The 22,677-nt window shown below is 52.4% G+C and overlaps 2 protein-coding genes across 3 annotated transcripts in view; one reads left to right on the forward strand and one right to left on the reverse strand.

Annotated features, from left to right (window-relative positions):
* The window catches only part of Cdh23 (cadherin related 23), a 362,011-nt gene that overhangs the window by 89,247 nt on the left and 250,087 nt on the right, over window positions 1–22,677 (reverse strand). Inside the window, exons 22-28 of the mRNA XM_005360071.2 lie at window positions 22,055–22,162; window positions 17,193–17,382; window positions 16,719–16,864; window positions 14,280–14,499; window positions 12,614–12,766; window positions 10,545–10,658; window positions 6,909–7,057 (exon numbers count right to left, since the gene is read on the reverse strand). Of these exons, the coding sequence (XP_005360128.1) occupies window positions 6,909–7,057; window positions 10,545–10,658; window positions 12,614–12,766; window positions 14,280–14,499; window positions 16,719–16,864; window positions 17,193–17,382; window positions 22,055–22,162 (1,080 nt within the window). The remainder of the gene's footprint in view (window positions 1–6,908; window positions 7,058–10,544; window positions 10,659–12,613; window positions 12,767–14,279; window positions 14,500–16,718; window positions 16,865–17,192; window positions 17,383–22,054; window positions 22,163–22,677) is intronic.
* On the forward strand, window positions 643–6,997 carry LG2H10orf105 (linkage group 2 C10orf105 homolog). Of its 2 annotated transcripts, none has more exons than XM_005360069.2 (2): window positions 643–740; window positions 3,572–6,997. In XM_005360069.2, the coding sequence occupies exon 2, from the start codon at window positions 3,577–3,579 to the stop codon at window positions 3,961–3,963; it is 387 nt and encodes a 128-aa protein (XP_005360126.1). In that variant the 5' UTR covers window positions 643–740; window positions 3,572–3,576; the 3' UTR covers window positions 3,964–6,997. The 2 variants fall into 2 exon arrangements, with proteins under 2 accessions (XP_005360126.1, XP_005360125.1); XM_005360068.2 differs by lacking the exon at window positions 643–740 and adding an exon at window positions 1,438–1,534.

Consider the following 22,677-nt stretch of genomic DNA (forward strand, 5'->3'; position numbering starts at 1 on the left):
TATACAAGCTTCTGGTAGACAAGCTGCACAAAACTCGGGCCCCCTAAGCAGGCAGCTGGTTGCCAGGGAGGTTTGGGATTCTTGGAAGAAAGGAGGGTTGTGGGGGAGGGTTGGCGAGAGACTGGTACTCCACTCAAACTGTAAATGGCCTGTCCTTGGCCGTCCCTCGGTCCAGCATTTTGAAATTTGAAAAATGCTCCTTGCCCTCACTTCTGCAGCCAGACATCTTAAAAGGGACACTCCTCTGAGAATCCAGGAAAGACAGAGCCTAGAGACCCTGCAGGGGAGGTCTTGGGGGGCAAGGCTCCCGGCCCATCACTCCTGCTGTCTCTCTGCTAACAGACCCTCTCCCTGGTAACCTGGGGGCTGGCAGGCATTGAATAGTCGACCATACCATTCAAATTTCCAAGGGGGATGGTGGGAGACCCGGGCCCATGAGGCGGTTAAACCCACCCCCTGCTGTCATTAGCGTTGGCACACGTAGAGGGCTCCAAGGAGACAGGCTGGAGCGAGCCACACAGGAGGGGCTCCCCTCTCCTTCTTCCCACTCAGTTGCCATCCCTACCTCCCAGTTGTCCCTCCCCTAGGCACTCCAGGACTCTTCCAACAAAACCAGGCTCAGCTGGAGAAACGGGGAGAAAGCCTGCCCTGTTGCCCGTGGATAATACAGCGGGCTGGTACACCTTGGACCTCCTGGGACAGCTGAGCGACCTTGCCACTGAGAATACAGACCTCCAAGGGTAGGCCTGCGGCCAGTGACGAGGGACTATAGAGAAAGCCAAGGAAAGAAGTAGGGAAGACCTTTACTGGGAAATTGGGAGGACATGAAGGGGTGCTCAGATCTGGGGAGTCCTTCTATTGCTCTGAGAAAGGAAATGAGGCCCAGTGGAGGGGAATGAGTAAGCCAAGGTCATGCTTTCTCTGTGGGATTCTAAGGGAAGTAAGACCGTTCTAGGCAGAGCTTGTGGAGAGGTGCATTCAGTGGAGGGCTCCAGAAGGAAGGGGGCCCCAGGCTTGGGCTTCAAGTCCTCTAGAATCAGCTGTTCTTGCTGGCTGGCAGCAGGGAAACCAGCAGCCAGGGTCGCCTCAAGCACATCAGAGCCATGGACTACCACGAGGGTGGCTCAGATGCTGAGGCAGAAGAAGCCCTCATGGCTTCTCTGGGTTCTGTGCTAGTAGGATGGAGGCCTTTCTCAGCTGGGACTGCCCTTTCCTTACTGGAGCCAAGTGCTGAGAGCCAAGGGACTGCTAGTTTCTTTCCACGGGGGACGGCAGTGGGTATGCCCCATCCCTACGCCAGCTGACTCCAGGAAGGGCTGATCCATAGATGCTGTCCACTCAGAGGGCTTTCCAGGCCCAAGGCCTGAAGGGTGGAGGCCCTGAGCAGTTAGACAAGCATCAGAATTTCCAGCTTGGGGAAGCTTCAAGGGATGGGAGGGGTTGGGGTAAGAGATGGAAGGTAGGTGGGTGGAGAGTACTGGGTGCCCTCAGTCAGCTGTGCCCAGGAGCCAGGAGTTAGGTCCCGGAGTTGCTGGTGAGTATCCGTGTGGGAAAGGGCTTAGGGGCTAAGCGGCCAGGGTGGCCATGCTCTGTGATTCCCTGGCTGAAGGCAGGATTTTGGCATAACCGAGACTCCCCTGTGGTCCTGGTTTTGGTGCCAGAGTCTGAGGGAGGGGCCAAGTAATGTGGGAAGGAGGAAGCTGCCCTCCATCCGCCTCAGGTGAGGCTCTAAGATCAGAGTTCTGTTTGGATCTTTGGAATTTTCTCTACTGGGTTGTGCAATGCACAAGGCGTAGCCGCTGGCCTGTCAGCTGGACAGAGGCTGTGTGTGTGCTTTGATTGGCCTGGGGAGCACATCCAGTATTTAAAAACTGATTTAAAAACTTTTGGAAAGCTGGGCGGTGGTGGCGCACGCCTTTAATCCCAGCACTTGGGAGGCAGAGGCAGGCGGATCTCTGTGAGTTCGAGACCAGCCTGGTCTACAGAGCTAGTTCCAGCACAGGCTCCAAAGCCGCAGAGAAACCCTGTCTCGAAAAACCAAAAAAAAATAAAAAAAATTTTGGAATCAAGTTTATCTGGCATTTTGTAATACCCGTCTTTCTTCTGTGCTTCAGACAACTTCAAATTAGCTGCCAATATTTAAATAGCAGGGATGTTTGCCTTAAAAAAAAAAAAAACCCAAAAAACTAAAAAACTTTTCTTGCCTCAGTTGAGAAGCCTGAAGAGCCTGGCAAAAATTTCTATGTTCCCAAGGGCCAGCCCAGGCTGTGGGGGTCAGCTAGGGCCCTTTTTGGAATTGGCTATCTAGCTTCTTTGGCCATGCATTACCCGTGCCAAGGCTCTGGAATTATTATTACCAGCTACTAGTCATCCAGTTTAGCCTGGTCCTTTGTCTATGAGGATAGTCTGTGGCATTCCCCACAGAGGATGGATCCCCTAAAGGGATAATGGAAATGTCTAGAAGGTGAACGATGTCACAGGGCAGGTTTCTGGCTACACTCTGTCAGCTCTTTGCGTTTATATTTCCCAAGTGTGTCTGAGTGACTCAGAGAGGGTTGGGAGTCTAGCAGGGGGCAGGCACGGGACCAGGAGTCAGAACATCTGGTCTTTCTCCTCTTTGCTTGCCTATGTGGCCTTGGGTTTGGCCTCTCATGCTGAGCCTTGGTTTCCCTGGGAGCAGGTTAGGCTGCATCAGGAAGTAGCAACAGAAGTACTCATGGATCCAGGCAGGTGGAATAGGTGTGTGGTAGGCATAAGGGAGTGTGGCCAGCTGGGGCCGGTGACTTCTGTAAAGGGGACATCAGAGAAGCCACTAGTGAGATTATGACATGGAAAGAGAAGCTAGGCACTCAGATATCTATCTATCTATCTATCTATCTATCTATCTATCTATCTATCTATCTATCATCCATCCATCCATGCATCTATCTATCTATGTCTCACATAGCTCAAGGTGGTCTCAAATCTCCTAAGTAACCAAAACTGGCCTTGAACTCCTATTCTTTCCCCCTCCCCAGAGTGCTGGGTTACAGGCATGCACTATTACTCCTGATGTGGAAATCTCATTTTAAAAAGTAGTCGCAGATAAATTAAAAACACACCAAGCAACCACCAAAACACATGTGTGGGCCCCTGGTCTACAGCCTTGGCCTTAGGCCATTGCGAGGGTCCCCACCAGCCCTTACCACAGCATCTTACACTCTGACTTGTTCTTGATTTGTAAAGTGGCTTCCTGATAGAGTTGGGCTTAGATTTGTGTTTTTAGGCTTAAGTCTGTATGGTAATTTCTGAGAACCGATTATAAAATGTCAGAAAGCTTTCAATACACTATGCTCTTCATGGCTGTGCAGCAGCGGTAGAACAGATAGAAGCCCCCGGTTCAAGACCCAGCCCTATCACTAATCAGTTGTACTAACTGTGCCTCTCTGGGCCTTGCTGTACTAACTGTGACAAGAAGATCATGAGAGTATGACCAACTGCTCAGCCCTCATTGGTGTGCTCCAGGTGAGTCTCTCCTGCCCCTGCCTGGGATGCAGTTCCTTTGCCCTGATTCTCTGTCCTGCCCTTGCAGGCACCATGAACACAGGGGGCTCCAGCCTCTCCAGCCCTCCAACCTTCCTTACGACTCCTGCCACTTCTGGGACTTACACCCAGGCTGCCGACCCTGTACCAGTTCTTATCGCCCTGGCCTGCATTTTTCTGCTTTTGGCCTCTTGCCTGCTATTCATGATGCTGTGCAAGCCCACTGCGCTGGACCCTGGCCGTCAAGGGGCCCGGGAATACATGCCACATCACCCAGGAAGCCCCAGCGAGCCCAGGCTCCGGCTCTGGAAGCGCCTGGGCTCGCTACGCCGATCTCTGCACAGCTTCCGGCGAGGCAGGCCTGCTGCCCAGCAGTGTCCTCTGCCAGGCCTTGATGACCAACGAGGTGACTGTGACTTCACTGAAGCCACTGAGATGTGATACAGTGGCCATCTTCATACAGGCTAACCCAAGACCTCTGATGGCTGCCTCTGATGGAGCCTGGCATTGTAGGCTGTCGGACAATGATACCCTAGACCCCTATATCACTCCAGTGTTTCCTTGTGTGTCCAGCCCACGTCCTTTCCAGGAGACTCTGATGTTAACCGCTTCTGCTTGTTAACAGACCCTTGGCTCAAAATACCCACAGGTCTTTAGACCTTTACTCTGTGGCCCTGAGGTACAACTTGGGGATACTGCAGCATCCCCTTTTGGAAGCAAGGCATCTACTGATCCCAGGGATAGCATCCCTGGCTCCGCCAGAAAGCTTGCCTAGCTTCTGAAGACCCAGCTGAGAGCAGCTGCTAAAAGGCCCAGACACCTCAACCAAGTGGGATATTTGCCTATTCTGGGTCTGCACTAGCTTGTACTTGTGCTAACCTAATACCCCAAGGAAAGCAACCCAGGGATCTGTTTCTTGACCTTCTCGTCCCTTCTTGTGGATCTGGTTAGTTGCCAGCTAGGGGACTGGCAAGTGTCAAATCATAAGTCTGGGAACTCCCTTTGTGGCCTCCTGTCAGGACAGATTAGGAGGACTTGAAGACGTCAGCCTACAGAAGAAGTTTCCTATACGCTAAGGGTGGTAGTTCACACTTGTACTCCCAGCATGCAACAGGCCGAGGCAGAAGGATTGTTTAAGACCGCCTGGCTACAACATAAAATTCTGATTCAAATGAAATCAAAACAAGTCAGACAAATAAACAAACAAAAGGCTGTTGTTCAAGGCTAGGTGGAGGCTCTGTCACCATGGCAGGAAGCTGTGCCACTGCCAATACTGGAAGGGATGCTGCCTGGACTCTGAGGACGCATGGCAGTGGTACCACTGGGAAAGAGATGGCCTCCTCTCAAATAGCATGGGCCAGACCTCTCAGAATAGTGGTAGGATCAAGGCTGGCTCACACGAGCTGTGTTCTGTGCGTTGTGGCAACAACTTCATCAAGTGACCTGTGTAAGTAGGCCTACTGCAGTGTGGTGTGGGCTGCTGGGAATCCCAGCCTTTGGTTCCATCTTCTATAGCCAAGGCTTCTGCTGCATCTCAGACTTGAAGATTATGAAGAGGGAACTTGCAATGCTTAGGTCCTGTCCCAGAGTCAAATGACCCAGGACCCTATCACAGGGCTGCTCCCTGCCCTGCTATGACCCAGAGTGAAGTCACTCAATATTCCCAAGGACTAAGTGCTGGTTTTGCCGTTCTACAGATCCAAAGCCCCCACTGGTTTCCCTTGCCCAGTGGATGTATCCATTCTACGGTGTGCTACAGGATCTAGGCAGTAGTTGCAATTTATCTTTCTAGCCTCACCTTGACCAGACACCTAAGGCAACTGAATGATCTATCTTCCCTGTCTATGGTTGAAGCTTTACTGGCACCCACATTGTGAAGCCTTCTTTGTTTTGCAATAGAACTGCCCTTCCGTCTGGAGCTTCTCCGGTCTCTCATCTGTCTTAGGGAGGCCAGCAGCATGCACAGTCTTGTCTGTCTCCTTTCCTACAAGCCTGGGAACTGTAGGGAGCGACATCATGTCCCAGCACCCACTGCATTCCTAAAGCGGTAGGTATCTGGTGTGAGCCTGCCCCACACCAATGGCCTAATGTCCCCTGTGATATCCCTAAAGGAAGGTGGCTCTCCAAGCTTACTATGGAGGTGAGGTCACTGTGCCTTTCTCCTGCATCCTTATGACAAGGTGGGGGTACCTTTGCAGGGCATTTCTACAGCCTGGGAGAGAAAGTGTCCGGAGACCCTGAACATCTGAGAAGTGGATAGACCAGGGTAGCCCCATGTCACTCAGGGACTCCAGGACATAAACCCAAGTTTTACATACATAGAATCCAGGATTTCAGGACCAAGAAGCAATCTAGCTTCTCCCCAAAGGACTTTGAGCACCCCCCCCCCTTGCCTCTTCACCCCACCTGAAGCATCTTAGGCTAGACTCCCCCATGGCCTGCTATGCTCTATGTTGGGTGGGTTACAGGTTCTGGGGTGCCTATGAGATGGAGATGGCAGGTACTAAGTTAGGGTGGTGTTCCATTGCTTCCTGGGAGGGGGCTCTGGTTTTTTTCTTAGCTGAGGCCAGGGAATGGGTGAGGACCCATTTTCTCCCTCTCTCTGGGAGCCAGCCGCTAGATTCTTACATGTCTCTGGCCTTTCTGGACTCTATTGAAGTCAGCTTTGTGTTCCTTTCTTGATCATCCCCAGTTCCCCCACATGGAGGTAGGCACTCTCCCACCCCCTCTCTTCCCTCCTTCCTGAGCTAGGGAATGGGCCATAGCAGCAGGCCCATCTTTGTTGAGTTTGGCTTACTCTTAGATTGCGTGGAAAACACTGAGGTTGATGAAGTGGGTCATTCAGTTCCTGTTCTTCCCCCAGCAACTAAGTAACAACCCCCTATGTGTATACGTGGATGTGTATGTGTGTGCACGCGCACGTGCATCACACACACACACACATGCACACATGCACGCGCATACACACATCATTTTCAGGGTCAACTCCCTCTGGGCCTCTTAGCTGTGACTCCTACTCTGGGCCAAGGAGCGCTGTCTTCTTTTGCCTGCTTTCTTCCAAGAGGGGAGCCTGGCCAAGATGCTGTGAAAGCCTCTCTGTCTGGCCTTGTTGAGCCCTGGCTCTCTCTCCTTGAGTCTTTTCCAGGAAAGAGTTACTTTCCCCTCCCATATGCTCTGAAAGGCTCTGGGGGAAGCTAAGGCGAGCCAGGGCCCTGTCCTCAGCTCACACAGAAAGGAGGAGGGATCATGCATTTCTTTTCTTGAAGTGCAAGCTACTTTCAGGCCACCCTGGACTGCTGCTGTCCCTACCGCTTATGACATGATGCTCCTGAGCCCGTGCCCTCAGGGCTGAGCATAGCCCAGTCTGGCCCCAGTCTGCCACCTACCTGCACAATGCTGTGACCCTCTGGGATATCTTCTGGGATGCTGGCTTCATAGCTGCTTTGCAGAAAGATGGGCCGGTTGTCATTCACATCCAGAACAGTGACAAACACGGTGGCCGTACCAGTGCGTCGCTTGCCTACAGGGCCATTGTCTGCGTGAGGTGAAGAGAACAGGCATCAGAAGCCTGATACTCCAGGCCATCAACCAGAGTTACACCGATCTACACCAGCCTCAAGGGCTCAACGCCCTTCCAGAAGACCAGCAACACTTAACAGTACCCAGGGATGACCTAATGCCGTGTCACAGATAAACTTCATTGGCTCATTCAGTTCCCACAACAGCCCTGGGAAGTCGGCAGGATTCTCTCTCCCAATTCACAGCGGAGCTAAGCAAGGCTCTGAAGAAGATGGGATGAACGGTCAGATTTCCAGGAACCTATACACACTGGTCATGTCATAAAAGGGACTTTTGGAGATGTAATTGTGCCAGAGATCTTGAGGGGAGGCCAGTCCCGTTATCCATTTACCCAGCGATTAAGTGTCCTTGGAAGACACAGGGGGTCCCTGTCATCCCTAATGGGAAGCCAAGGCCGGGGAATTGTGAGAGACCAGACATTTGAGTGCCGCCTCTCTCAAAACATAACCACCAACAAAGAGAAAGTCAGGCGAAGATGGAGCCACAAGCCAAGGAACCCTGCGGCCACCAGACATGGAGACGCGCAAGGAGGGATTCTGCGAAGGAACTGCGGCTCTGCCGACACCTTGATTTTGAACTTCTGGAACCAGAGAAGAAATTGGGAGCCAGGTGATGGCGGATCAAATTAATTCAGGCCAATTGGTATAATATAAAACCAACTTTAATATAAAGGAGCACTCACGCAACCGAAGTTCCAGCGATGCCCAGAAATAGGAGCCAGGAAGAAGGGGTCACCAGCGTTTGTGCACCCCAATTTATAGAGATTTTCCCGAGGCCGTCCCGCCCCCAAAGGGCGGGCTCTCTCTACATCTCCCCCTTTTTGTCTAAATAAGACAGAACTAAACTAACTACAACTATAAACAATAATAACAAATAATAAATGTAACAAACAATATTGAGAACAAAAGTTTTACCAGACACTCTATCTCAAGGAGTCTAAATAATGTAGAGAGTAATTACAATTATATAATCTTTAACTCCGTCAAAGATCTGAGAAGGGGATAAATGTTACTTAACAAATGAGAAATATCCAAAATGTGCCAAAAATGACAGAGACAACTGACTACCTGGGCAATCACCCAAATTCTCGTTCGCAATGTTGAGTCAACCAACTTTGGCTAAGGCCTAAAATAACTGACATGCCATTATTAAATGCAAGAAACTTTCTTTTAAGTCACCAGAGTTGTGTTGATTTGTCCCAGTAAGCCTGGGACCCACACAGATGAGGAGACACGATGCTGCCTGCTGTTCAAGTCAGGGTGCAGTGAGGGCAAGGGAACAGGCTAAGACACTGGGTCAGCCACCTCAAGGGCCAGTGTTTGCTGCTCCAGTCACAGATGATGGGCAAAATGTGGGCCCAGGGACACTGGGCTTCTGATTTATCAAAAGAGACTGAACATCCAAACTTTGGAATAAAGGCTTTTAAAAAAATGCCCCCCACTAAGCATTATTGTTCCTTATTAAACATCGGGCTGGCCAGGCCAGCAGGCCTATAGGATGAGCTTAGCCCTCAAGCCTAAGGTATGTTGGGACTCTGCAGGAGCCAGCCAGGGTGGAGGGCAGGGACACAGGTGTCATGGCCCCACCTGGGAAAGCTTCTGAATGTCCTCCCCAGAAGATGACACTCCTGCCCTAGAGCTATATGTCCCCACCAGGACACTCAGCCCAGGGGGGAGCAGGGGAGTATGGTTGGTTGGGGACCGATGGTGACTTGGTTTTTCTTTCTAGTTGAGTACACGCTGGGGTATGGGTCATTGACCACAGGGTGGTCCCTTTTACTCTTGTAGGTTCCTCCCTCTCGTTCCAAAGGCCCTGCCTCAGCTGAAGATGTTGAGCTAGAAAACCTTCATGGATGATGGGACCAGAGCCCCATGCTTCTGCCAGCTCAAGCCAAGGCTGGCTCCAGTGTGGTGACGGCCCTCCAAAAGGCACTATGCTCCCAGGCTGCACCCCGGATGGGTAGAGAGCAGAGCAGGAACTGGCTGAGCTGCTCACCTGGTGCTCTCCACAAACACTATAGAGGGGGCTCCTGGGAGGACCAAGAGCCACTGGGAAGAGGGAACACAAGTCTCCCCATATCCTCCAGAACCCTCAGGGACTTCCTACTTATTGAAGGCAAAGCTTTTAATTCAAGATTCAGATCTCCACATCTTTCTTCCCTGATTATAGCCTTTCCTTCCAGAGTCTGCTAGACCTTGGGCAGGTGGCTAGGGTGTACTGGGGGACACATATGCATGCAAGCCCCCCCCACATACATTCACATCCACAAACACACACAGACAGACATGCACACATGCATGTGCACACACAGAGACATACACAGACACATACATGCATATGCACACACATATGCACAGACATGCATGCATGTACACACACACATTGTAATTCTCTTGTCTGCCTAGCAGCACACCCTGCCCTTTCTAGGGAAGACTACACCTGACTGCCCCCCTTGATGTTGAGATCTCTGGTGGGATACCCTCCCGGGTAGGATACCCTCCCGGTGGGATACCCTCCCCGCCCCATCACCCTGTCTGTAGCACTAAAGATGAACAACTTACAGGCATAACTGGGCACACCTCACTTCCCTAGCCACAACGAGGTGCCCAGCAACCAGCACAGACCTGATGGAACTAATCACAGCTAGCCTAAAGGCTGAAGCTGGGAGAAGGCTTCTCTACTGCTATATTTGAATCTGGGAGGATGTTGAACTGGGGTGGCTGTCACGAATGGCCATGATGGTCCATTGAATGACACAATTAATACATAGGGGCAGAACAACCAAGGCAGGGAGACCAAGCTCCAGTGTTGCCCCCTAGTTCTGACCAGTCACTGCCCATTTATTTTAATGTTTGGTTGTTTAAGAAAAGTCTCATGTAGCCTAGGCTGGTCTCAAGTTTGCTGTGATGTTGGGAATAGTTCTGAACTCTTTTTTTATTTTATTTTTATTTTCTAGACAGGGTTTCTCCATAGCTTTTTTGTTCCTGTCCTGGAACTAGCTCTTGTAGACCACGCTGGCCTCAAACTCACAGAGATTCGCCTGCCTCTGCCTCCTGAGTGATGGGATTAAAGGCATGCGCCACCACCGCCTGGCAGTTCTGAACTCTTGATCCTTCTGTCCACACCTCCTCTGTGCTAGGATGACAGGTACGTGCCATCAAGCATGGATGCACGATGCTCATATGTCACCTGTCTACCCTTCTGTGTTGTTCCAGCATAGCAGCAATGAGTCTACTTAGTGGCCTGCGTGTGGCCTTACCCTTATTAGCACTTGGGAGCACAGGATGACAACCACCCACCCCACAGTGCTCAGTAATACTATGAGTGTGGTGGGCCTTTCTTCACTGGCCTGAAGGCAGAGTTTGGGCTCTAGGCCTGGTTCCCCAATGCGAGCTCTGCCTAGGATAATGGTACAGACAATAAGCAGGGCAGCTAGCTCTTACCGATGGCCTCCAGCACGAGCGTGTAAGAAGCAGTGGTCTCACGGTCCAGGCCGACGACGGTTCTCACCACAGCATCCCGGTAGCCTACACTGAACTTCCCGTCCACATTCCCCTCTGCAGGCAGAAGTGAAGGAAGATTTAAGTTGGGCAGCAGAGCTCTATATGGGACAAAGGGAGGCATCGTGACTCTCTCCCTAACAGGGGACCTGCACAGGACCCTTCAAAGGATGCTATTAATCTCTTACAGGTGAAGAGCGCAGCCTAAATGACTGGAAGCCTAAGTGTTCAACATCTGTTGTGCACTACAGTGTACCAGGTACTCCAATTATGGACCAGTTCATCTAATCTCTACTTGATCTGAGGGAGGTTCTGTGCCCTGTCCTGGCTTCTTCCTGAATGTTAGCTTTGGAGCTTGGGTCCTGTCCATATTGCCCTAGCCTTTCTTTCAAAGGAGACTGAGCAGCTGACTTGGGTAAGGACTTTTTTTTTTTTTTTTTTTTTTTTTTTTTTTTTTTTTTTTTTTTTTTTGATTTTTCCAGACAGGGTTTCTCCGTAGCTTTTGGTTCCTGTCCTGGAACTAGCTCTTGTAGACCAGGCTGGCCTCGAACTCACAGAGATCCGCCTGCCTCTGCCTCCCGAGTGCTGGGATTAAAGGCATGCGCCACCACCACCCGGCATTGGGTAAGGACTTTTACATGTGGCCAAGGAGTGACTTTGGGGTGGGGGTTGGGTATCTCCCAGGACCCTCATCTTTGGGGATAGAGAGGGGTTAAGGACTCTAGCTCTCTGGGCAGGGACTCATGGAGGACTGGAATGGAACAGAGGGGCAGGTGGATCGGAGACAGACGAGGCTTGTTGGCCCTCCCTGGATGGTGGTCCCTTGTGGGTAGAGTCAGGGGAGGGCTCTCTGGGACCAGCGAGAGAGAAGCAGCCAGAGTGAGCTGATTGTAGTACAGCACTCTAGACAGCAGAGGGGGCTGTTGTACTGTGCCTGGAAGAAACGGGGAGGCTCAGTTGGTTTCAGAGATTGGAGATCAAGGAGGGCTCAAGGCCAGTGAGCAGGACCGGGTCAGTTGGCTGCTCTTGGGAAATCTTTCTCTTTATGTGGTTTGCACCTGAGGGAAAGTGCTGGAAGTCAGCTTTCAGGCTCCTCACGGTCTAACATGTCTTCTGCGATGGACAGAATCTAGTTCTGCATGGGGCAGGGAGTAAAGCGCCAGTTAAGTGTTAGCGGCAGAACCTCTAGATTTGGTGCCATGTGGGAGTCTAACTGTGGCTTCCAGGAACCATCTTTGAGCTAGGAGGTGAGCATGAGTAAGAAGGAGAGAAAGGCCTGGGAGGGAGAGCCTGGGGCTGAAAAGTCAGTCACTATGGCTACAGGAAGCCATGAATGACATGTAAGCCCGGGATCCCTTACTGCTGGGGCGAGGTGTCAGGGAGGGTAGTGTGTCCACTGCGCATGTGTTTGGATTCATGTGCATAGGTGTCGTATATATGTGACAGGGACCCAAACAGCTCAGAAGCACAAAGAAGGTGGCTAGGGGAGGGCTGAGGGATGGGGAGGGCTCCTCCCATCTGCCCTGCATTCTAGAGCCTGTCAGGTAGGCTATGCATTGAGAAGAGCGCAAACATGGTTCTAGCTCATGAGATGATGACCGCAGAGCGTGTTTACGGTACCCAACAGGTTCCACTACTGTGGCAGGTTCACTTTCCCCAGAGAGCCAGGCCAGGACCTCATTGGCTTTAGCCACAACATGGTGGTAGCTGCTGAACATGTTCCAGCCCAAACTAATCCATTTAGGGAGTTTGCAACCATCTGCCTCTCAACAGATAGGCGCTCTCGGGGAAATATGAAGCCACATTCCTGCAGTGACTGCCTTTTCACCCCAGTCAACACTGTCCCCTCTGCCTACCCCCTCCCCTGTACACCTTCAGTCTTGAAGCTCCCTGAGAACCAGGAGCGAGTCCTCGGGGGAGGCATGAGGGTAGAGGTCCATGCCCCCTTTACACGCTTCTGTCCCCACCTGGTCCGGGTCCCTGTCAGGAGGGCGGGGCAGCAGGGGAACTACCTGTGATGAAATAGCTGAGCTCTGCATTGAGGCCCACGTCATTGTCTGTGCAGTTCAGCCAGACCACACGGAACTCGCGGGGGACGTCCTCAGACACGGACACATTGTAAACAGCAGGGAAGAAGGTGGGTGTCTCATCGTTCACGTCCAGCACTGCAAGCAGAAGAGACACTAGGCTAGGCCTGGCTACTCCTGTGGACGCCCAGGACCTGGCAGCAAAGGATTTCCAAAGGGGTCATGGGCTCCAGGTGATATCTGTGTCAATGCTGTCTGGTTATGAACCCAGGGGTCCTGTATGGTGGCTGAACTGGAAAGGTCCAAGCTGAATGGTACTGGCACACACACCACTCCTGACTATGATGTAGGTGTGATAAAGCCAGTATGTCCTTAACAACAACTGCAATAATAATAATTACAGTGACACTAAGGGTTTCCCACTCGGTCCACAGCCACCCCCATGGCGTCATTCTAAGGTAGGCATCACCAGCCACATTGTACATGGGAGGACAGGAGCTCAGAGCGATTGAATAACTTCTCTGCTGCTGCAGAGTGATAGAGGGGAGGGGCTGTGGTCTTGCAGAGAGCTACCCCAGTTTAAGAAAGGGATCCCAGGGCAAGAAGCCAGCTCTGAGGGGTTTCCTTCCTAAAAATTGAATTTCCCTTACATGTTTGTATGTCTAGCTTTTCACACGAGCCCCCACTTTCCTGAGCATATGGGGTTTAGGGTGACCCTTACAAGTGAGACGACTTCCCTGTTCTCTGTAGTGTCACCAGAAGTGACAGGCCATTGTCACTATCTGTGGATTTGCTGAGCTTGGAAGAGAGGTTCTTTGGGGAGGGGGTCCTCTTTGAAAAGGGGATGCATTTCCTATTGATTATTTGGTGAAGAAATGGGTCCCCAAACTGGCTCCTGGCATCTACTAGGGAGTCTTGTATCCACAGACAAGCGAGCAGCTGACTCTGAGATGCTCGTGGCTCTGAGATGCTCGCGGTCCCTGTCTCCATTAACACGGCTGGCTGTGTGTCCGCGTTAGGTCAGCAGCCACCTCTCTGCTTCCCTGTATCCTCTGGTGGAGGATCAGGAGGGCCAGGCCAGGCTAAGTCCTGTTCCTACTTCCTCAGGTCCTTCCTGACTCTACTCACTCTCTGTCAATGTTTCCATCTTTCTCAGAGCTAAAGACCTTTGCAGATGGGAGACTGTATTCCTTCATATAGGGTGAGCACAATGGCACTTAGCCCCAAGGGGTGATGAATCTGGGAGTGGAGGCTCCTAGCTAACTTCTTTCCACCATAGCCATACCCTTTTATGAGAAGTTCTATGGTTCCATGCCCACAGAATGGGGAGTCTCCTTTACCTTGGAGAAAACACTGGCTTTCTGAAGATGACAGCCTGCTGGGAACCCTGGGGACCCAGGGTCAGCTTTGGCCCTCTCTATAGATGCTGTGATGGGAGAGTAGGAGGGATGGAGGCCTTGGTGGGGTTCTGGGCTTTGAGGCAGTGGTCAGGTAGGGACAAAGCTTAACTAGCATCTTGAACATAGTAGAGACAATCAGGATGGGGCTGTTTGGCTTCCCACTGGAGCAGGTTCCCTGTGGCTAATGTAGGGCTGGTAAGTGATGGTACTGTCCCAGACCCAGCTCCTAGCAGGAGGCATCCCTTACTTACCGCGGATGGTGAGCGTACTGGTGGAGCTCTTGGTAGGTGTGCCTGCGTCGCTGGCCACCACCCGCAGCTGGTACTCTGCGATACGCTCACGGTCCAACTCTGCTGTGGTCGTGACCACACCACTGGTGCTGTTGATGACAAAGTCCATGCGGGGCAAGCCCACCTGCATGCGATAGGCCACCAGCCCATTCAGGCCCTCGTCCAGATCGACAGCCACCACCTGGGGGGAAGGAGAGGCTACATGAGGGGGTGATGCCAGGCTGACCGCTTTCCTGGGAGTAACTTCTCCTTTCCTACCAACCAGAATTCAGTTCATCAAACACACTTGTTCCCCTGTGAACCTCGGGCTGGTCACTGTCCCCTGGGCAGCCTCCATTGGGCAGGATGTCAGGACTGGAACCTTCTCAGGTTATCTCCAGTGCAAATGTACCAAGTGAGACCAGGGTGGAAGGATTTGCTAGGACCAGATCCAGGCCCCCAAGTTTGGCCCTTCAAGACTTGCTATCCTTTCAGGAAGCCCTTCCAGGCCTCCAGCAGGCCCTGGGATCCATCTTGCCACAGTCCAGAGGCTTTCCTCATCCTCCAGAATTTGCGACGCTGACTGGCAGTATCCCTCAGCCTAAAGACCCTTTTATCTCCCGGGCCTTCGGCTTTGCAGCCTCCAGAGTCAGCTCTCCTCTCTGCTTTATGAGTCAAAATAGAGATAAGAGTAAAAAGACATCAGGACTTGTCTCTAAAGCCACATGACGACTTCCTGTTGTATACTTCATCTGTGGTTAAGCCAGGCAAAGCCCCTCCCAGGGTCCCATACGGTTCTCACTGGCAAATCCAGCCCTGGTCAGTGAGCTCCCCAGCACAAGACCCCAGTACACTGAGAATTTCACAGGATCACACCTGAGAACTTGGAGAAAAGCGCACGACCATAGCGAAAACAAGAGCTTTGTGGTTTGAGCAAGACTCTTGCCATTGGAAGACAATGGCCCCATTTAGTGCAAAGAACGAAGAAGGCTTTGCCACGCTTCTCGAATGCCTTACAGGATGGGGGCTCAGCTTTGACTTTATTTGGGTCTAATCCCTGAAGAAAGTCCTTAAACACATTCAGCAGAGTTCTTTCTTGGTGGAGGTCCTAGGAGGGGTTGGGGGGTGGGGGGAGGCACAGCTTAAGTAGGAGGAACCTCTTCCTGAGTCTGAGGTGTCCCTGTCACATTTTCCCAGTTCCTGTAACCCTCCCTGTGGCGCTGAGCGACTCCTGTAAAATCTGCCCAGGAGGCTTCTCTTTCCCTCCCAACCTAAAGCCACCCCTGCCTCCCACTTCCAAGATTGGTTACTCTCTTGCTCCTACCTCCTTTGGGGATTTCTCCTTGGGGATTGGCTGCTGTGGTGGAGGCAGAGGCTCCCCCTGCAGGGAACTTGGGAGAATGTCCCCATTTTTCAGGGATCAAACACCTTATCAATCTTCTCTAAGAGGGCAGGCACAGAGAGCCAGTAGGCATGGCCAAGGTCTTGTACTCTGGTGTCCTAAGAAACAGCCCTGCCTCCTTGGAATGGGGACAAGTGATCCCACTGTCTCATGCATAAGCCACACCACATACAACAAACTCCACAGCTGCTGTGGGTTCCCTGCTGCATATCCTCAGCATAGCCAGGCAGGCGCTACAGCTATTCCAGCCCACAAGTGAGAAAATCTGAGGCTCAGAGGGGTTGAAGAATGTCCTCTGGGTCACACAGCAATAGTGGTAGAATTGAGTGTACACATACTGCTTGGACTCCAGTACCTTTCTTGTGAGGCCTGGGGTTGGAACCCAGGGCCTCGCTCATGCTAGGAAAGTACTCTTCCACGGGTCCCACCCCAGCTCGAAAGGCCACAGTCTTAACCGTGAAGCTTTTGCAGAGTTCCTAAGATGTTCCTGGTAGGACATCACAGCCTCTGAATCAGTGTCTTCAGGGCCTCCCTACTTCTCTTGGGCCCTGGGGAGTTGGGAAGTCTTTTCAAAGCTTCCTTCCCAGTGGGAGGACTCTCGGTTCTATGCAGAGCCACTTGGGGGCTCACAGGAGGTGGGGGCTCTTATACAGGTATGCTGAGCCACACGTCTGATGGTTTGTTCTAGAAGCTTGCAGCATTGGAGTCTGAGCCCAGACCCCCAAATACTGGGGTACTTTCTGGGTCAGATCCCCAGAATTCTATCCACCCTCCTGATTTCTGTTCCTGCTTCATCCTGCTCCTCATCCTCACCTGTGACACAGTACCTCTGTCTCTCCAAATCTGACTGTTCTTCCAGACTTAGCTCAAAGTTCTGTCCCCAGGGGCCTCCCAGACCATCTCAGCACCAGTGGTCCTTGGCTTACATACTGCTGGGGGTCTTGATTGGTATCCCTTGCCTTGACGAAAATGCTTGGCATGGAGCACACACAGGGGCTAGGTGAGTGAGTAACACTTACTTGGTAGACAGAGACCCCTGCTGGGGTGCCCTCCAGAACCTCAGCCACAAAAGGCAGGTTCTGAAAGGTGGGGTCATTGTCATTGAGATCCAAGAGGTTCACAAAGACTGTGGCGCTGCTGGTGGCCTTCAGAGGGGGTCTGCCACCTGGAAGGTCAAGGAGGAAGGAGGCAGGGATGGGAAGATGGGTGTAAGAGAAAAATGATGAAGAAAGGGAGGCATATACAGACCCCCTCCCATCCCAGGTATCCCTGTAAAGAGGAGTTTGAGCCATGTGTCCCTTCCCAACCCCTCCCTACTGCAGGGTGCCATGGGGGGGTCACACCTGGGATGTATACACCATTTATTCTTAGTGGTGAGACAGCCCTCCTGAGTGGGCTCCGGGACCCCTAAGGACCACCCATGGGGACATCCGCAAAGGTCAAGAGCTTCTGCCTATGGGGGAGCTCAGAGGTGGGGGTGCAGAAGTCCGTACAGTCTGTGACAGAGACAATGATCTTGCGCATGAGCTCAGCTTCCACGGGGTCGGGGTTCTCGCGATCCAGCATGACGTGGGTGGTACGGATCTTGCCTGTGGTGCTGTTCAGACTATAGAACTTATTGGGGGGCTGGATGCTGTACACCAGGGTGCCATTCTCCCCCAGATCTGGGTCCACAGCTACCACCTGCCCAGGAAGGAACAGACCTTTTACTGAGTTACATTGAAGTCCCTGGCCCAGGTCCAGGAGCAGGAAGTGGGCTCTCTTGACAGGAACAGAAAGTGGGGAGGGGCATGAGATATATCAGTCTCAAAATCTGGGTTCTCTGGCATCTTCATCCGTCAGCCAACTATATGGAAGCCCCTTTCTTATTCAAGTCTGGCTGCCCCATGTATAAAAGTAGGAGGGAGGCTGGGGATGTGGTTCAGTTGGTAGAGTGCCTGCCTATACGTATGCAGCCCTGGCTGGGTTCCATTCTCAGTACCACATACCCTGATAATGGTGGTACCCACTCATTTCCTAGGACTCAGGAGTTGGAAGCAGGGGCATCAGAAGTTCTAGGCTTGGGAGCAGGGAAAGGCTGGAAACCTTTGTTGAGCTTTGGGGAGGATTTGAGTTGTGGAATCTGGGTCTGTTATCACAAGGCCCTTTCTCTGTTCCCCCGACACTGGGCCTCTGTGACACCAAGGCCTGGGCAGGGAGCCATTAGCTGAGTCCCAGTTTGGAGGGAAAAACAGCCTAGAGATGCGTGAGCCAGACTCAAGGTCACATAGCACCAGCCTTGGGGTACCCTTGTTAGCTCTCTGGCAGTCTCCCACAGTCCTGAGACAGCTGTGGCTCTCATCCCTCAATCCACCATCCCTCTGGGTTGCAGAACCATGACGACATCAGAGGTGGACAGCATCGTGGTGGAGTGGGGATGGGGAGGGAGAAAGGATAACTGTAGTCCCAGGGGCTGCATCAGGACAATGTCATTAACTTCACGACACGGGGGCAATGACAGCCAGGGCTGGTCAGCTCCTCCGTCTCACTTGGTGTGAGCTTTTATGCTCTGGCAGCAGAATTTGTCCCCGCTCTGGCTTAATCCCCAGCCGAGGTGTCTCTGGGGTCACTAGACCAGAACAGATAGATATCTGGCCAGGGGCTCCACATGTCACCATCTCTGGGAGCCAGGGAGAGAGGCTTACAGGGCAATTCCTTTTCCAGTGAGATCTTCAGCATGGGCATCTCATACCAGACTCACCTTACCCTGAACTCTCCCCAGCCCTGTAGTAGCAGAGGGGTGACAAGGGGTCCCCACCTTCCTGTCCTTGATTCTTTCACTGTCTTGTGACCATACCACCCCTCCTGTCTCCAGTCCCCATAATGGGGCCCCTCCATCCTGTTTTACAATAGGGGACAGTTCATTCCAGGCATAATCCAAGCCAGGCTGCATGGAGCTGCCGAGGGACAGGGAAAGCAAGTGTCCCTTGTGTTTGTGTGTGTCTCTACAGTTACAGGAGGGACAGGCCTCTTTTTCCCATTTCCTTTTTCCCTCGGATTCCCCAGACTTGGAGCCAAAACAACCCACATCAGAATGTGAGACCAGTTTCATAGTGAGGAAGACACTCCCCTGCAGATGAAGTCCAGGTAGCCGCCCCATGCCCTGGTTGGGAGTAGGCACAGGCCTTGGCCTCTCAGCAACTCTCTGGTCAAAGGGTGGGTAGGGGGGCCTGGGAGAGGGCAGAGGTTAAGACCCTGCCTGGAAGCTCCCACAGGGCAAGCCTGTGGGCTCCAGCCACTTCCCCTCATTTATTTCCCATTCCAGGCTCGTCATTTTTCTCTCACCTGACGGGGAATAATTCTCTCTCTCCCTCTTCTTTATTTTGCTGGAGGGCGTTGAAAGGCTCTAAATCAATGCCCATCAGCAGGTTTTTGAAGGAGGCCATAGAGGCAGTGGGGAGAGTGGGGCCCAAGCTCATTGCGGGGGAAGGGGAGATGAGAGAGGCATTGGGAAGACCTCCCCTCCCCCCAGCCCACATGTCCTGCATACTGAGGCCCAGAGAGGCACACACTCTTCTGGCTCCAAGGGCACCGAGCAAAGGAACACAGGGCACAAGTTCATCTGCCATGGACTCTGAAAAATCCTTAGTTTTTGTCAAGTTGGGCTCTGGAGCCTTGGCTGGTGCTTATGCTAAATGGCCCCTGGGAGGGTCCCAGGCCACCAACAGATTCTCCAGCCCAGATGAGGAAGAACCAGCCAGGTGCAGAGCTGGAGGGTGAGTGAGGATGAGGCAAACCTCACCAACCCAGTGGCTGGGCACAGCAAACCGCAAGTATCTGAGATCTACTGCTTAGCTACAATCTGCCTCACTAAGCCCCACAGTGACCCTGACCAGGAGACTGCGGGGAGAGGCAACTGCCAAGAGTGGCAGCTGCTAGGTCCTAGAGCTTCTGGCATCCTGACTAATCACAACCTGACACTGGGGGCTGGGGTGATGGCCCGGCAGGCAGAGCAGTCACCACTCAAGCCTGATGACCCAAGTTCAGATACTCAGTTAAACCCACATAAACGCTGCAAGCCAAAGCTCATAATGCCAGCCCTCTCAGGGCAAGATGGATGCAGAGACAGGAGATCCCTGGAATCCCGTGGGCCAGGAATGCCTGGAGGATGCAGTGTGAATGACAGGAGACCCAAGGCCCTGGGGCCTTCCAAAAGGAATTGCTGTGCACCCACAGGTATGTTTCAGGGGTACAAAACCTAAAGAATTGCTATGGTGATTTCCTCTTGCAATGACTCTTCTATGACCAACTTGAGTAACATATAAGCCACTTGATTTCTTGGCACGCATCATATACAGCTGGGTATTCTACCAAGTCTGGAACACTCTTAATTCTAGAGAAGCTAACCTAGAATTCATCTTTCCATGTAATTAAATGTCTACAAACCCTACATTTCTTAATTATAAAAGCTGCATATTACATTTGGCAGTTATTTAATATAACAAGTTTTTAATTTTGATTTTACTCTCTTCTTCCTGAGGACCTTGGGGCTGCATCTCTGTGTCTGTCATGCTGTCTGGGGGGTGGGGGGGCATACACGTCTGTCTGTTCAAGGCAACCATGGATGGTCCTGTAGGCTCCAGGTGCGTGTGTGCACACAGTGCGTGTGTGCACACACCTGTGTGTGTGTGTGTGTGTGTGTGTGATATTTGTCCTGCTCTGTCATTCTCTGCCACGTTCCCCTAAGACAGGAGTTTTTCACTGGAGTTAGAGCTGGGCTGATGGCTGCAATTCTGTATCTAGCTGTCACAGTGCTGGGGTTACAGGCATGTGAGTATAAAGCCACACCCAGATTTTTATGAGTATTGGGATTTGAACTTGGGTCTTCATGCTCACAAAGCAGGTACTCTCACCACCAAACCATCTCTCCAGCCTGGCCCTTGCTTTTACACTGTTGTAAGATGGGAGCCAGTGGTGAGTCTGAGCCGAGGGTGACATAGGCCTAGCACAAAGCCCATGCTCACTGAAGGTTTCTGCAGTCCCCCTAGAGCTACTTCCCCTCACTTGCCTCTCAATTTCCTTCAGGGGGAACTTCCCAGAAACACAAGGACAGACAGGTGTTCAGAGGTGGGCATTCCACAGCAACTCTTGGGATCCCAAGTTGAGAACTCCAAGGAGGTAGTTTCAAGCCAGGACCAGGGTGCCCACAAGGTGGCAGCAGAGAGTGCCAGCAGGACCCAGAGCCTAAGAGGCCCTTGGGAGAACCCTAGCTAGAGGTTTCTAACTGTGGCCAGGGCAGTCAGGCTTTGAAAACCCATTCATTTATTCTAAACCACCCGCCCTGCCTTGCTGTACGATTCTCTGGGAGGGGACGTGATCTTGCTCAGGAGGAAGCACTAGGTAGGTGATGATCACACTCCCTTTCCTCTCCCTGTTCTTCTCTCCAGTTTTCCGTCCTCTCCACCTGGTCCAGATAGACCTTGGCACTTCAGGCTCTAGCTAGTGAGGAGTGTGAACACTGAAGAGTGAGCCAGGGCCCCAGGCGCCTGCGTGTAGGTTGGGTAGGTTCTCAGAACCTGATGAGGTTACTGACCCTGCCCCAGTCAGGACCTGGACCTCTGTGAGCCCACACAAGGATAGGGGCTGGGTCGGGTAGTTTCTAAGCCCTTACTGAAAAACCCTCAGGCTTGAGTTCAAGTCCCGGCGCCATCTCTTACTAGCTCCAGGGCCTTGAGCTCCGAGTCCTGCTGCCAGGGGAGGGTATCACAAAGATGAGAGAGAATTCATGAGGCACCCTTGGGGTCGTGTAGGACAGGACGGGTGTTCAATCAACAGAGCTACAGAGAGCTGTCAGAATTCATGTCCGATGAAGGACTGGCTGGGTGGCAGCTGGTTAGACATTTGGGGACCAGCCTTCCTAGATGAGGTTAAATGGGGTTCAGAGGTGGAGGGAAGAAAGACTTACAACTGTGAATCTGAGTGTTGGGTAGAACAAGCAGTGTGGGGGAAATAGGCTCTGCCGGTCTTCAGCTGTTCTTGCAAAGCGGATTCTATTCTGGGGCCCAGTGTCTCTGGTTATGTTACCTTTTCCCACTTTAAGTCATATGCTGAACGCAGCAGCTATACACAGGACAGACAGGTGATATGCCTGGCATCCTCTGCCAGAGGATTCCCTGGGGTGAGCTTCAACCCCCTGCTAAGGCAGCCCCGGGAGCTGACAAGGGCCAGAGCTAACCAGGCCAATGGCTGCAGAGACTCGAGAGTAAAGGACATGAGCTGGCTCAGAATGAAACCCCAAGCTCAGGAGTCCCTGTGGCAGGCCAGGGCATCACGGTAGGAATGTGTCCATCCTGGCGCATGCTGTGTCTCTCCTTACCGTGGTCACATCAGAGTCCGGAGGGGTCATCTCCACCAGGTTGATGTGGTAGGGAGCATCCTTCCAGGTAGGGTGGTTGTCATTGATGTCCAGGAGGGTGACGTTCACCTGTGGGCCACAGGGAGTGTTGTGGTCCACTGAGGCCAACGAGGGCAAGGGCAGGGTTTGGGCACTCAAGGGTCTTAGTTCTAATAGCTCTGACATTCTGGGCATTTCAAGGAGAGCCTAGATTGTCAAGGACAAAGTGGACCTAGGTCCCTGCCTGAGGAGGAGGCTTAGGTGCTGTCCCACAATGGGGCAGAGAATGAATTCACCCACCTGGTCTCAATGAAGGTGACACTCAGTCGGGGATCTGAGAGAACCCCTTGAACCCCCCAGTCTCAGCCACAAACCAAGGGATTTCTGTGCTCACGTGCCACCAGTAAATTATTTACGGGCCGGACTGGGGTTCCTATGAGCAGGGCTGGCCTCTACAGGGGTGCACATGGCAGGGCTTGCTATAACAGCTCCAACCAAGTGATCCCAACTCCAGCCCAGATCCTTTGGCCTGGCAAGAATGGGGCAGCTTCCTAGTGTGGGTGAGGACCATGGGGCAAGGTGAAGAGAGGGCCTTCCAGGACGAG

Source organism: Microtus ochrogaster, linkage group LG2 (genome assembly GCF_000317375.1).
Source record: "Microtus ochrogaster isolate Prairie Vole_2 linkage group LG2, MicOch1.0, whole genome shotgun sequence".
Taxonomy (NCBI): Eukaryota; Metazoa; Chordata; class Mammalia; order Rodentia; family Cricetidae; genus Microtus; species Microtus ochrogaster.